Genomic DNA, 14,136 nt, shown 5'->3' on the forward strand with positions numbered 1-14,136 from the left:
GGTCCCATATTCTCTATAAGCCCTTCCTGACATCTGCGCTAAGAGACTCAGTTTTTCTTCTGAACACCAGTCACATGCAGTATGGGTTCTACCCATATGGCACCTGATCTGTGATGCCTCAAATTATTAGGGATATGAGCGGCTTCACTAACAAAATTGTGAATCCCACTGAGGTAGGAATTATCTCTAACACATCTGATTTCCCCAAAGCTAGTCAACAAAAGATCTCAGTAAAATTGGTCCAAAATGAAGCTGATGTAAGTCAGATTGGGAAATCTTCAAAGAAGAGTGACTTGGGCTAGTCAAAGAGCGATGTGGTTTTGATAAAAACAAAGAGGCAAAGGAAGACAGTGTCACCGGGTTCAAGGAACTTGAACAAAGGCACAGAATGAAAAGAAAACCAAATGTGTGCAGGAAAGCATGTAGAAGGCGGTCAGACTAAAGAAATGGTTTCATGCTGGGGAACAAAACTGGAAATTTTTCTGATAAATAGGGGTTTGTCAGCTTATAAACACCTTAAAATCCAGAAAGAGGAAATCACACTTGATGTATTGAGATCATCTCAGGTTCCGGTCAAAGGAGAAATCACTGTAACTGGGGTCTGTGTTGAGGAGGATTTTGAGACCACATCTTTGTTCACCTGAACAGAAGGCCATGAATAATTAGTGATAGTTGCCATAGGCGCAGCGCTGGGGAATTGAACCAAGCGTGTTACACACTTGCCATCTCTATTAGAGTGAGTTATGAATGGTTTCTGAGAGGAGAAATGACAGATTCCAATGTTTATCCTGGAGATAGGAAGAAGGTGCACACCTTGGGAAGACACTGTTGCGATCACGGGCGGGCTGGAGGTCACAAGGGCTTGGGCTGCATGTCAGCACTGGAATGGAGAGGATCCTGTCAGCTGCATCCGGAAAATAAGCAGATATTCGAGTGAAGAAGAGCAAAGCGTTACAATTGGCTTTAAGGTTTTGAGCATGAGTGTCAGAGAGAAAGAGGAATCTTTTCTTTTGTAAAAATATGGACTGTGATCATTTGCAAACGGAGACAAGCCCTGTCGACTGCCTCTGCTCAGTGTCTCGGCTGTGCAGGAGTTAAATCTACAGAAAGCTGCAGAATGCTATTATTTTAGAGCCCTGTGAACATGTAATTTGATTAGTCTATTGGACGATATTCCAAAGAACCAAATGTCTTCCATGAATCAGTCAGAAATGCTTAGGAAAACCAAAATAAAAAATGCTTTCTAAGCCAATAAAGGTGCTAATTAGTGCCTTCTGCATATCTCACTACATCTTCTCCAGTAATCCATTTTGCAGGGTTAAGTGCGGTGTCTGCTGCTTCAGATGGCAAAAGTCCACCCAACAGTAGGGAGGGTGGCTGGAGACTCCAGTATCTAAAAGGGAATCAGAACTGGCATTTTAACCCATGCAATGGGATGTATTGAGTGGAGCAGAGAACTTTTTTTTTCTTGCTTTAATTCTCTTCCAAATCAACTTTTATGAGACTTAGGGATAGTAGGACCTTATTTTTCTTTTCTTCCTCAATCCACCATGGCTTTGAAAGAGTAAAATCTGGTGTTAAAAAACCTTAGAAGGGGATCTTAGAAGGAAAGAAAAATTTGGGAAAATATCAAGACCAAGCAACTAGAGAAGCGAGAAGGACGTAAGGAGACCCTGGCACACAGGGCTCTGTGGGTGGATACAGGCATCCCACCTTCCGCCTGGGGCAGCCTCGAGCATGCCCTCTCGAGGAAATGCAAGGTCATAGGAGCAGACTGGTGGTCCCATTATGACATTCCCTACGTGTCAAATTCTGGTGGTGGTCAGAGGTGGTGGATTCAGATGCTCCCAGCAGCCAGGCAGGTGACTGCCAATGAACCAAGCAAACAGGATAGAGACTGCAGAGAACGGCTGCACACGTTGGCTCCAAAAGATTGCTCCCTGAAGAGATCTGGGCCGATGCTGCTGCATCTTCGGAGTTTTAAGGAGATTCTAGGAATCCCAGTGCTGGCGAGAACTGGGCCACCAGCTTGTGCCTCTCAGTTCAGGTTCATTATTGAAAACCGACAGAGGGAACGAGAGCCTAACCCTGACAAGCCCAGAAAGTTTATCTTGCAAATGAGCAAAGTGGAAAAAAAAAATAACAACAACCGAACTAGACTGGAAAAAAAAAATTCCTCCAACAGGCAAGGAATAATAGTTTTGTAATGTCTTGTGAGACTCTCAACGGCTTGGTCCAAATGCTAGAAAGGCACATCATAGATTTATATTTTTCACTCCATATGACTTGTGTGACAGGGTTCCATTTGTTTTCTAGGCTAGACAGGCGTCACAACCATGCTCTCGCTACCTTTTAAAATTGTAGCTGTGTATTCTGGGCTTAGTTAAGTACTCACCGTCTGCTCACACCTCAGTGATATGCCTCGGGTCTTTATCTTTCTAGACCAGTGTTCCTTTGCCATTCAGCGGGGTCACCGAGCCTTTGAAAAAAACAGCTGAAAACTACAGGTTTTCCTATCTCCACCTCTAAGATTTGGCACTCAGAGGCAAGTTCACAGATACCTAGAGATCTGTTCCTCGTCTCCTACCCAGACAAGAACCCCGGCTCCAGACTGAAGAGCCCTTTATTATTTTCAACCTTTTTTTTTTTTTCATATGTTCCAATCACTTAGGTTTGTTTTTCCAAAATTTCTCCCCACCTGCATATATTTCTCAGGGTGAAAGACATGACTTTCTCATGGGAGTGCTGGGTGGCAACATTTCCAGTTCTATACATGTCGCACATTTGCACCCAGGAAAGCCACCGTGAGAGGAAATGAGAAGGCTGGTGAACTTTCGGAGGAACTGGCCCAAGTTCTGAATGTCTCCCTCTGCAGACGTCTGCCACAGCGTTACATCATGACGCAGATCCTGAAGGCTGCCACGGCTCATTCAGGAGCCTCCCAGGACTTAGCTCTCCTCTTCTGTCTTCAGCACCACTAACCAGGCAAATGGACCTTCAGCATCATCTCTCTCACATTTATTTGTTTGCTCAGAAACCGTGTCCCGACACATACATACAAACTCCTCTTTCTGGTTTTCAAATAAGCGACAGGACATTTCTGTTGGCAATGTAGTGTTTTGAGAAGAAACAACAGCCACAGATAAAAATAAGCCGTGGTATCCTGCTGACTATGGGAAATACATTCAATCTCTCTGAGCCTCAGTTGCCTCTCTGTTAAGGGAAGATTTTTTTTAATTAATTTATTTTTTTAATAAATTTATTTTTTATTGGTGTTCAATTTGGCAACATATAGAATAACACCCAGTGCTCATCCCATCAAGTGCCCTCCTCAGTGCCCGTCACCCAGTCACCCCCACCCCCTGCCCACCTCCCTTTCTACCACCCCTAGTTCTTTTCCCAGAGTTAGGAGTTTCTCATGTTCTGTCTCTTAAGGGGGGATTTGTAATACCCATTTCAATAGATTTGTTATATGAAATAAAAGGGGCGGTACCTGCAACATGCTTAGCACGTTGCCTCCTACAAAGTTAGTGCTAAATAAATAGTAACTGTTATTGCTGTAATCAATAATCAAGGTAATGATAAATTCCTGGATCCCCTACTTTTGACTGTGTGATCATGGGCTCTTTATTTGACTCCCTATCTGAAAAATCAGGATAGGTCCTAAATTTAAGACTGTTGAGAGGATTAGGAGATACAAATGCATGGCAGAAAAACAAAAACAAAAACAAATGCATGGCAGATGCTCAACAAATGCTGCTGGATCCTTCATGTATTCTTTTGCCTGTCCTCACCCATGCTCCTCAACCTTGTGGACCACGAGTGAGTATTCCAAATGCCCTACGATCTCATTGGACTAGCCCTATCACTGTGCTTTGCACTTGCTATGGACACTCTTCATGCATGGCCACACCTCTTTTCTCTCCATCAAACCCTACCCATTCTTAAAAATCCAAGCCAAGTACCAGTTTCTCCACGAAACCTTTGCTGTCTACTTCATTTACCACTGACTTCCCTCTTGACTGAGCAAGTACATTTCTTCAAGTGGTTGTCACACAATTTAGCCATTAATTACATTCCGTATTGTTCCACTACAGAGATGCCTTGTACCTCGTGTTGATACAATCTCGGATATGGAAATCAATCCCATCTTCCTACACTTGAGGAACAGAAAATCTTCTATGTGCTAAAAAGGAAATCAAGCTCATCTCCTCTTTTCTTTGTTGCAGTTTCTTTGCATGAACAAGGAATGGTACACATAACTGTGAAGGACTACCTGAGGTAGGTGGCAGGGCCCCTGTCGCTCCACTCCAGTCTTTCACAGCCACATCTTTCATAAATGAAATGGAAGTGAGGACACTTCTTAATAATGCCATGGATCTTATGCTCTTGTCGCTGGTTTAGCCACATCACCTAGAATGCTTTAACTAGCCTTGAGAGAAATAGAGGTTCTTTCACTGTCATAAAGGAGGAACAATTAAATCAACACAGGCTGGCATGTGGGGGGGGGGAAGGAATTTAATGAAAACATATGCATAAAAGGCATTTGGCTATAATATAACTGTTCAGAAGGCCCTGTCCGTAAAATAGTTGCATGCATATTCTCATATTGTCAATATTATCCACCGCCATGCTATTTGCTGGGCAAGAATACAGTCGACCTTTGAACAACGTGGCTTTGAACTGTGCGGGTCCACCTAAATGCCAGTGTTTTTTAAATTCAAGAATAATTACCATACAGTGTTGGTTTCAGGTGTACAATATAATGATTGAACAATTCTATACATTTCTCAGTGTTCATCAAGATAAGTGTACTTTTAGGGCAGTCTCAGTGGCCCAGTGGTTTAGCACTACCTTCAGCGCAGGGTGTGATCCTAGGGACCCCGGATCGAGTCCTGCATTGAGCTCCCTGCATAGAGCCTGCTCTCCCTCTGCCTGTGTCTCTGCCTCTCTCTCTCTCTCTCTCTCTCTCTGTCTCTGGCTCTCTCTCTGTCTCTCATGAATAAATAAATAAAATCTTTAAAAAAAGAAAAAAACAAGTGTACTTTTAATTCTATTTCACCCATCCCCCACCCACTTCCCCTTTGGCAACCACCAGTTTGTTCTCTGTATTTAAGAGTCTGAGGTTTATGCTTATCTCTTTTTTACTTTGTTTTTTTGTTTTGTTTCTTAAATTCCACACATGAGTGAAATCACATGGTATCTGTCCTTCCCCAACTTACTTATTTCATTATTCAGATTTTTTTTTCTTTTAAGTACAATACAGTACTGTAAATATGTTTTCTCTCTTGGTTTTCTTGACGACATTTTCTTTTCTCTAGCTTACTTTATTGTAAGAACACAACATATTATATATAACATACAAAATATATGCTAGTTGGCTATTATCAATAAGGCTTTCTGCCAACAGTAGGTTAGGTTATTAGTAGTTAAGAATTAGGGGAGTCAAAACTTATGTGTAGATTTTGACTATGTCATGGGTCCTAGCCTCCTTGTTGTTTGAGGGTCAACTGTATATAAGATTTCCAACGTTACAGGTTGAATGCAGTGAGAGTCTCTTAATATGAGGATATACTAGGTCTCAAAATAGTGTCCAACAGTGGCAGCGGCATCACCTCAGAACTTAATAGCATTGTGAATTTTAATCCCAAACATTCTGAGTCAGGAAATCTGTGTTTTGGCAAGCCTTTCAGATGATTCTGAGAGACACTCTGGTTTCAAAACCATTGGCATAGATTGAGCTTTTTAAGGTTGGGAACTCTGCTTCCATGTCTCAGCCACCCTTGCACTTTTGAGATAATCTCAACTAGTTGAAAACCAAATATTCAATACTGTAACCCTCTGACTCCTACCATTCACAAGTAAAAAACTACTTTGTCATGGTTTTTCCCTCTTAGCAGATTAGCTATTTTTGCTCCTCACAGAATCAGGGAGCTGTAAAAGGACCCCAGAAATCTCTCAGGCAACTTTCTCATTTTGTTGAAGAGAAAAGTGAAAGCCAAGGTCAGTGACTCACCCCTGCTCTCATGGCTTGATTAGAACTCTGACAATACATGGATTCTCCGGGATCCAAGGCCAGGGCAGTTTCTGGGTGGCTCTACTGAACATTACAAAGTAAGGTGTGATCCTCAAACCCAGAATGAAACAGAAATATGGCAGGCTTAATACAAACTGAGGGGAGGCAATAAATAAAAAGATATCTTCTGTGTCTCTCCAGGGCTCCCAGCAAACTCAACCATCTGTTAAAACCAGAGTCTTTATTATTCAGCAACATAACTTTCTCTGCCTTAATGCAGAAAAACAATTGAACAAAGAGGCAAGGACCAGCTATTCTGACTAAATGTGAACAAGGACTAAGGCAAATTCAAGATAACTTGGTCTCTTAGGGACACTTGATATCTACATTGTATTCTTTGATTAATTCCAATTTTGTGCCACCTGGCTGTTATAACTGATGAGGCTAGCTGTATCTGTGGGACATCCAAGCTATATAAAGCTGAACTATATTACAACCAGGTTTCATTCTGTTTAGAAGTGCTTTCCAGTGCCTTGCAATGCAGGCCTATTTGGATAGTGTGGCACCGGTTTTTTGTGTGTGTGTAGTAGAGGAGTTGGTTACTATTGTATATGGATGGCTACAGGAGCCCTGGAGACAGCATTTAGAGATTGTTAACCATGTGATGTGGAATCCATCACCATTATGGGAATTAATACAGTTACTCCAGTGACTGCTCACTGTACCTCTTTCATCACATAGTTTTAACTTCTTCGGAAAGTTGGTGCCTACCAGAGCTGTGTTCTTGAAAGGTTCCCCAATGATTTGCCATCTGTCAAAAGTGAGACATACTGTCACCTTTATAATGAGCACTAGCGGGCACCTAACACTTAAATTCTCACACCTTCTGTAACACAATGCTCTTGAAAAGAGGAGCAGCTTCTTCATTGCATGTTCCTCTTCTTCAAAGGTGTGGCCATTATGGGATTATTAGAAAGGAGGAGGAAATGCAAATATTTGCTCAGGAAGGGAAAGATTCACAATGATTTCCCAGGGGACTAAGTCAACACATCTCATCATTGGTATTTTCCCCCGACTGTAGATCTCTGCATCCATTTTCAGAAACTCCCACCCTGTCCAGAGGGACCAGTTTCAACTCTTGCCACTCTGCTGCAAGTATACCACAAAGGTATGTGATTTCCAGGCACTCTTCATCCAGAGAAATCATTCTGTGTAACAATGGATATTGTGAAATTTTAAATAGGCACTTGGGAATTAACTTGTTGAATGAATGGATGAGAAAATGAATAAAGGATTTCATAACTCTAACTTGCAAGAACAATGTAAAAGAGTCAGTGGAATTGAATTAAATATCCATCAATGGGGAAATGGCCAAACTATTGGCCAACCAACCCATTTTATGGAATTCTATACAGTGATAAAAGGAAAAGGCAGAGAACTATATATATTTAGAATGAATTTTGACTCATATTTTCCCGGAGAAAAAAGAAAGAAACATAGAGTATGCTGCTATTTATAGGGTGGACAAGTGAGAACCAAAAAACATATATGTAACATAGAAAAATATCCAGAAGGATCCATATAAATTTAGTAGGAAGGAAGTCAGGATTGGTGGGGATAATGGCTAAGGGGAATGAAAGCTTTATGTGTAATATTTTTTAGGAGCGCCTGCATGAGTCAGTCAGTTGAGCATCTGCCTTCAGCTCCAGTCGTGATCCTGGGGTCCTAGGGTCGAGCCCTGAGATGGGTTCCCTGCTCAGTAGGGAGTCTGCTTCCCCCCTCCTCTGCTCCTCCCTCTGCTCATATTCTCTCTCTCTCTCTCTCTCAAGTAAATAAATAGAACCTTTAAAAATGTTTTTAACAAGATGAATATATTTTATGTATTTCTTGCATAATTAAATATAAATAAGAAGAGTTAATGATATTAAAAATAATGTTTAGTGACAAATAAATCAATAAATACATTCTTGGATATGAGGTTGTGAGCCTTTGAAAGGCAGAGAACTATGTTCCTGTTCCTTTTTGTGCCATGGGTGCTTAGCAGAAAGCCTAGAACGTGATAGATGTTCAATAAATATTTGTGTAAATGGACAGGATAAAAATTTGTACAGTGAGGTCAATATGACCACAGATTAAATCTTTCATACACAATTTAGCTTTCTTGCAAGAATTGTTTTCTCTCTTGAAACTTTCTTATCTTAAGGTATCAAGTGATTGATACCCCTGTTCTCTCTTTGTTTCCAGTGATTAGGATACCCAAGCTAAGCCACTTAAGCCCCAAAGTAAGAGTTTTTGGCTTATCTTTTCTTCCTTGTTAAAACCAGGAAGCCAAGCACCAGATCTCTATGTCACATAAAAAAGTGTGAACGTGATATTGGGTAATGTGTGGTAAGTGGGTCGGCCCAGTGAGACTACAGGTGGCTGTTGTTAAATGTGTGAATGGCTAAATAAATGAATTGTAATTAATCCAATTTAAATGATGAAGTCATGAAAGTAAATCATCCAAACTATCTCAAATAAGCTCCTTAGTGTTGCATGTAGAGGCAAACAGAAACCTGCCGCGAAAGAGCTGAGCAGACCTAGGAAAACCTTACCAAAAGTTCTGCTTCCATACTGTCCATGAGGTTTTTTTTTTAACTTTTTTAAAAGATTTTATTTATTTATTCTTGAGAGACACAGAGAGAAAGAGAGAGGCAGAGTGAGAAGCAGGCTCCATGCAGGGAGCCCGACGTGGGACTCTATCCTAGGTCTCCAGGATCAGGCCCTGGGCTGAAAGCAGCACTAAACCACTGAGCCACCTGGGCTGCCCTGTCTGTGGGTTTTAAAAGGTTACTAGCACAGTCACCAAGGAGAAGGACAGAAATTGGGAAGTAGTTGGTATACATAAATATAATTTCCAGATAACAAAAGTTTATTGTTTTAAGTCCCAAAGCTGAGTAACACAATTTGAAGAAAGCACTTTTTATTTCTCATCAATGTCCAAAAACAAAAAAAAAAAAAAACAAAAAACAAAAAAACAAAATACAGAACATATTTTAATCCTACTCAGGGACTGAGACTCATTATTTGTAAGTATCAGTCCTTAGATTCTGCATGTAGTGATTTCTCTACAGACCTGTGTAGCTGATGAGGCCTCCAGACTGATTCTCTTTAAAAACATTCTTTTTTTGAGTTGTACTGTTTACAGTATTTTTTTTTTCTTTTCCTTCTGTTTCATTGTGCCAAGAACTACCATTTCTTTGTGGTTACCGGTGTATTACCTCTGGCATCTGACCCACAATCTCCCTGCCCTAACTTAACATTTGCCTATTATGAAATGAAAAGTCAGATAAGTAAACTCATTGGTCTTACACTAAATTACAGACAAGCAGTCCCTGAGTCGGGGTGATGGACTGTCCTTTAAGTAAGTATGTATAGGCTTTCCTGGATGCGCCATCTATTTGTCTATTTAGATTCCTCTTTCACACAATTTCTGGAAGATGGGAGGGTGTGGGGGGATGGTGACAAGAAAAAATACAGGCTTTGTTAAGTGAACTGTTACTGGATAATATTCATATTTTTACCACAGCATTCCTGAATGGCTGGAATTTTGGGAAGAAGATCCAGTGGAGATTCTCTTGGATCTGGGGTTTGGTGTGGATGAGCCAGACATCTGCACACAGATCCCAGCCAGATTCCTGGATTGTAGCTCAGCAGCCAGAGGAATCAACATCCGGGTTTTTCTTGAAGCTCAAAAGCAACGAATGAACATTGAGAACCCTGACTTGTATGGTAAGTGGGGCTACGTGGCTTCTGAATCTCAGCAATGAGGGTGACTGGCCGGATGAGTCACAGCATCAGGAGGGACTGTCTGGAAGATATATGTAGTAGCAATCACTCCTCTACTGCAGTGGCCTCCAACAGAGACGTTTACGTCTTAATTGCTCTACATGTCTGCTGCAGGTTCATGTGAGTGTTTGGGGGAAGGGAGATCTTGCTCCATGTGTCCTCCTCTGTGGACTCGGCCCCATCATCTGGAAACGTCACTGGTTGCAATGACAGAAAAGGTGCAAATGGGGAATCATACTTGACTCTTAACTCTTTCTGCTCAGAATTTACCCGTTGATTTCACTGTCAGATTTCATTGTCCAAAATCAGTCATATGGCCATGATTAACTCCAAAGGGGTGAGAATATGCAGTCTTACTATTTGTCCAGAAAAAAGAAAATGCAATACTGGAACAGCATTAATGTATACCATGACCTCATACCCAGGAGGCAGAGATACCAGGATCTGACAAAGCTTATGATGAGTCACAAGATAAAACCTTAATTTCCTCATGTATGAGGTTTAGAACACTTCTTATTCCACCATGGGCTGTAAGTGGTAAGTATTAATCCAGATTTGTGGGTTAAATATGTCTAAACCTCTTAATTATCATACATGCTGCTATTTTTCCCCAACTGGTGGTCAATGGAATACTTTTCTCTAGGACATTACTAGGATGTTCTTGGAATGTGTGTAATGTGCTTAAATAATTTTGGGGAAAGATGTCTGGCAGTTAAGCAGGTTTATTTACTTCAGAATTTGCTTAATATGTTAAGTGCACCCTTGGTCTCCTAGAGAGGATGCAGGACAGCATTTTCAGACTCATATAAGTACAAAACCCCTCTTGGAGGAGCACTGAAGAACATCTCCTCCATGGGATAGAGTTTGCAGAATTCTGGACTGGAGAAAATGCCAAAATTCTGTTTCTGAAATACATTCTTTAAATAAATTCATGAAAGTCAAGTGAGATAAAGTGTTTTTCTCAAACAAATATCTTACATGGTTCATTTTAGTCTTTGTTTCCCCCATTTTCATGTAGGTGAAATGGGTCTGAAAATCTCAGCAATGCAATTTTTAAAAAGAATATGTATCCCCGAAGGTGTTTCAATGCCATATTTCTTAACTTCTTAGAAGAAATTAGTATCATTCTTTGTTGTCTCCTCCTTCAAGCCACAGGGAGTTGTGAGTTCTTTGATCAATTCTTTCTTTGGAGACAATAATAACACTTATCATTATCTGGGGAGTGTTTGACCTGAGCTATGAAGTAAACATTTTGTAGATGAAATTGACACACGGGAGATGTGTGTCTTCATCTTAGAGAAGACCTGGGAGATGGCCCCCAGTCCTGTGATTGTGCCCCACTCTTATTTCCATGATTAACACTATGCTAATAATGCATTGTAAATGCTTTCACTCAACACTTACCAGGACACTCTTGATTCAAGAAAACTGAGAAGGTCAAATGTAAAACAAGCAATAATAAAATTAGTTAGTTGTTCTACACACAGAAAGGAAAAATGTGTCTCATTCAAAGTCAATGAAAAAGGTTCAAAATTGAAGGGAAGAGAATCAATTGGTTCATCGTTTAATTTCTCCACAGGCAAAAATAAACAAACAAAAATTAAAAAAAAAAAAACCCTCCATTCATCTAATGCCACAAGACTTGTTCTCTGAATTGACTTAGCCAGCTAAATGGATAGATTTTATCTTAGTTTAAGTATAAAAATATGCTTCACTATAGATGTTAAGACAATCGTAAAAGTACAATTATGATTCAGTCATACCACTGGGGTCACAAAAAAAGATTTAGTTTTAACTAAAGCTGAATTTAGGGGGAAATGTAATCAGAATGTTTCTGAAAATATCCAGAACCCAAGAGTTCCTCTTTGTCTTAAAAGAATATCACAATCTTCTGTGAAAAGCCTGTCACATTTTTTAAAGTAGAAGGATCAGTAGTAAATATGTTCCCCTTTCAGGTGAAGGGAGCGGGTATAGACACAGGATATGCTCATGGGAAAGTCAGTAGCATTGCTGTAATGGTGCAAACAAGAACAGAAGACTGCCTCCTTACTCACCAACGGGGCATTTGGCCACTGCTGAGCCATGCAACCCTGCATGCTTTATTACTGCCTTTTGGCTGTGTAATAAAAGCAAAATGTTTTGTTTTGTTTCCATCATTTTGGTTTTATTATCTGTAGATACCAAAACTACTCTTCACCATTTTTTTCTGAAGTGGCAATGTGTCCCCGAATTGCTCTAGCTGCACGAGGTCCCTTCCATATGCTAATGAAGTCAATACTTGCCTGTTGCCTAAATGAACCATGCAGAAAGACTTACAAGTTGAGGAGCTGGTTCATTTGAAAAGGCAAATGGATTTTCACATCAATGACTGTCTTCTCCTGGATGATTGAGAACAATATATTCTCGTCCTGAGTCTTACACATTTATAACTCTAATTGCTGATATTTGTACAGCATTGTGCTTTTCATTGAGTGATACATAAAATGGATATAATTACCCTCATTCTTCAAAGGAGGAAACTGACCATTTACTATGTGCTTGGCACAGGCCCTAAGGACCATATTTCTATTAATTTGCTTACTCTGACATCATACTTCTAGTGATTGGTTGACGTAGGGTCTGGATCTAGGCCTTCTGACTTCATATTCCATGATTTTTGCACACTAATAGGTGACAGTATAGGTGAAGATGATAGAGGTGATGGTTAGGATATCTACTACCTAAAGCTGTGGAAGTATACTCAAGTTCACCTCATATGAAAGTTAGGCAACCTCTTTAACATTTAGTTTAATATGCAAGATTAAATTAAAATTCATCTCACCTATAATTTTTATGGATTCACACATAAAAACTAAAGGCATACATGAATGTATATAGTCACGCATATTTAACTAAATATAAAAGGTGTCCACTGCTCCCATGACACAGTGGCAACTCCTTATCTCAGGGAACCACCTCCATGATGACCACTGGCATGTACTTGAGTTTCAAGAGCTTGCAGTCCTTCCCATCTTGAAAAAAACATGTGTCTTCTTCAACCTCTTCAGTTTTGACTACATTCATGCAGTTTCAGGGGAGAGACACAGCCTAAAAATTGTATGTTCCTTGTATCATTCAGGACGTTTCCAACAACTGGAGATCCTGGACCATGTAGCCAATGCCTTCTCATCCTTGCTGAATAACGTTAACATCCTGCAGAACAAAGCTGAAGAGAAAGATGGAGGGGAAAATGTGCAAAGAACCTCAGTGAGTGAAGCCAAAGAACATCGAAGAAGAATGGGTGAGCTTTTCAGTAGAGCTTCAAAGCAGAGCATTAGGAGAGATTGCAGCCCAGAAGCATCTGAATCATTGAAGATGAGGGGCAAATTTTCCATCACCTCTGAAAAATCAGGAGAGTTCGGAGCAGAGTTAACAGTTGTGACAAACGACCAGGACCAAGGTCCTTTGTCTCCTCCAGCAGAGCACTCCTCTCTCCAAACCTGTGATGATTTGGTACCTTGTCATTCTCCCCAAGCTCTTCTGAGCAAGCAATGGCCCCGCTCATCCACACTGGCCAAGAGGGCTCCTCCTTCCTGTATGTTGGAGGGGTCAGTCAAGGATAGAACTCAAAAGGTGAACTCTCTTCAAACTACCAAGCTCAAGAGCTTGTCTCGTCTTGCAGGCAAAGCACTGGACTCCTTTGAAATGGAAGAGGTCAGTGTTATACCTACGCGCTCAACTTCTAAGGGAAACCACCCTCCCCAAGGCATCTGCGCCTTCTGCCTTCACTTAACCTTAACCCCTCAGGGAGTGAACGATTATTTCTTATTGTTCCAAACTCCTCTTTCCAGTCTAGGACACTTAAGGTCATTCTAGCATGCTTCCAGCCACTCTAACTTTCCTTGTTTCACCATTTTGGAGGGTCAGCTACTTCCCACTCAGTGAAACTTGCCCGCCACTTCCACTCTGTGTTCTCACAGCCTTGGTGGGGAGAGCTTGTATGGCAGAGACAGTCCATGTGTTTCGATGACATCTCCCCCACTTGTCTGTCAGCTCCTCAATGGCCAGATTTTGTCCCCAAGGAGATGTGCTTTGGAAATATTTCTCCTGTAATGCCCCATGCAGGACCTTGGACAAGGAAGTAGGGATTTGGGTTTCATTTTGATTTTACAGGACCAGTATTTTATTTGTTTGCTTGCTTTGCAATTTATCAATATTCACATAACTTGACCTCCATTGCAGACATACACATTCACCACTCTGTGCACCAAGAACTCCCTGCATCAAGCCTCTTTGCTCTGCAGGTGCACCTT

The 14,136-nt window shown here is 40.9% G+C and overlaps 1 protein-coding gene across 1 annotated transcript in view; it reads left to right on the forward strand.

The window, feature by feature from the left end:
- Positions 1-14,136, forward strand: part of ITPRID1 (ITPR interacting domain containing 1) — a 103,671-nt gene that overhangs the window by 36,107 nt on the left and 53,428 nt on the right. Inside the window, 4 exon segments of the mRNA XM_041728216.1 lie at positions 4,230-4,281; positions 7,098-7,184; positions 9,585-9,787; positions 12,963-13,537. Of these exon segments, the coding sequence (XP_041584150.1) occupies positions 4,230-4,281; positions 7,098-7,184; positions 9,585-9,787; positions 12,963-13,537 (917 nt within the window).

The sequence above is a fragment of the Vulpes lagopus genome, chromosome 13 (genome assembly GCF_018345385.1).
Source record: "Vulpes lagopus strain Blue_001 chromosome 13, ASM1834538v1, whole genome shotgun sequence".
Lineage (NCBI taxonomy): Eukaryota > Metazoa > Chordata > Mammalia > Carnivora > Canidae > Vulpes > Vulpes lagopus.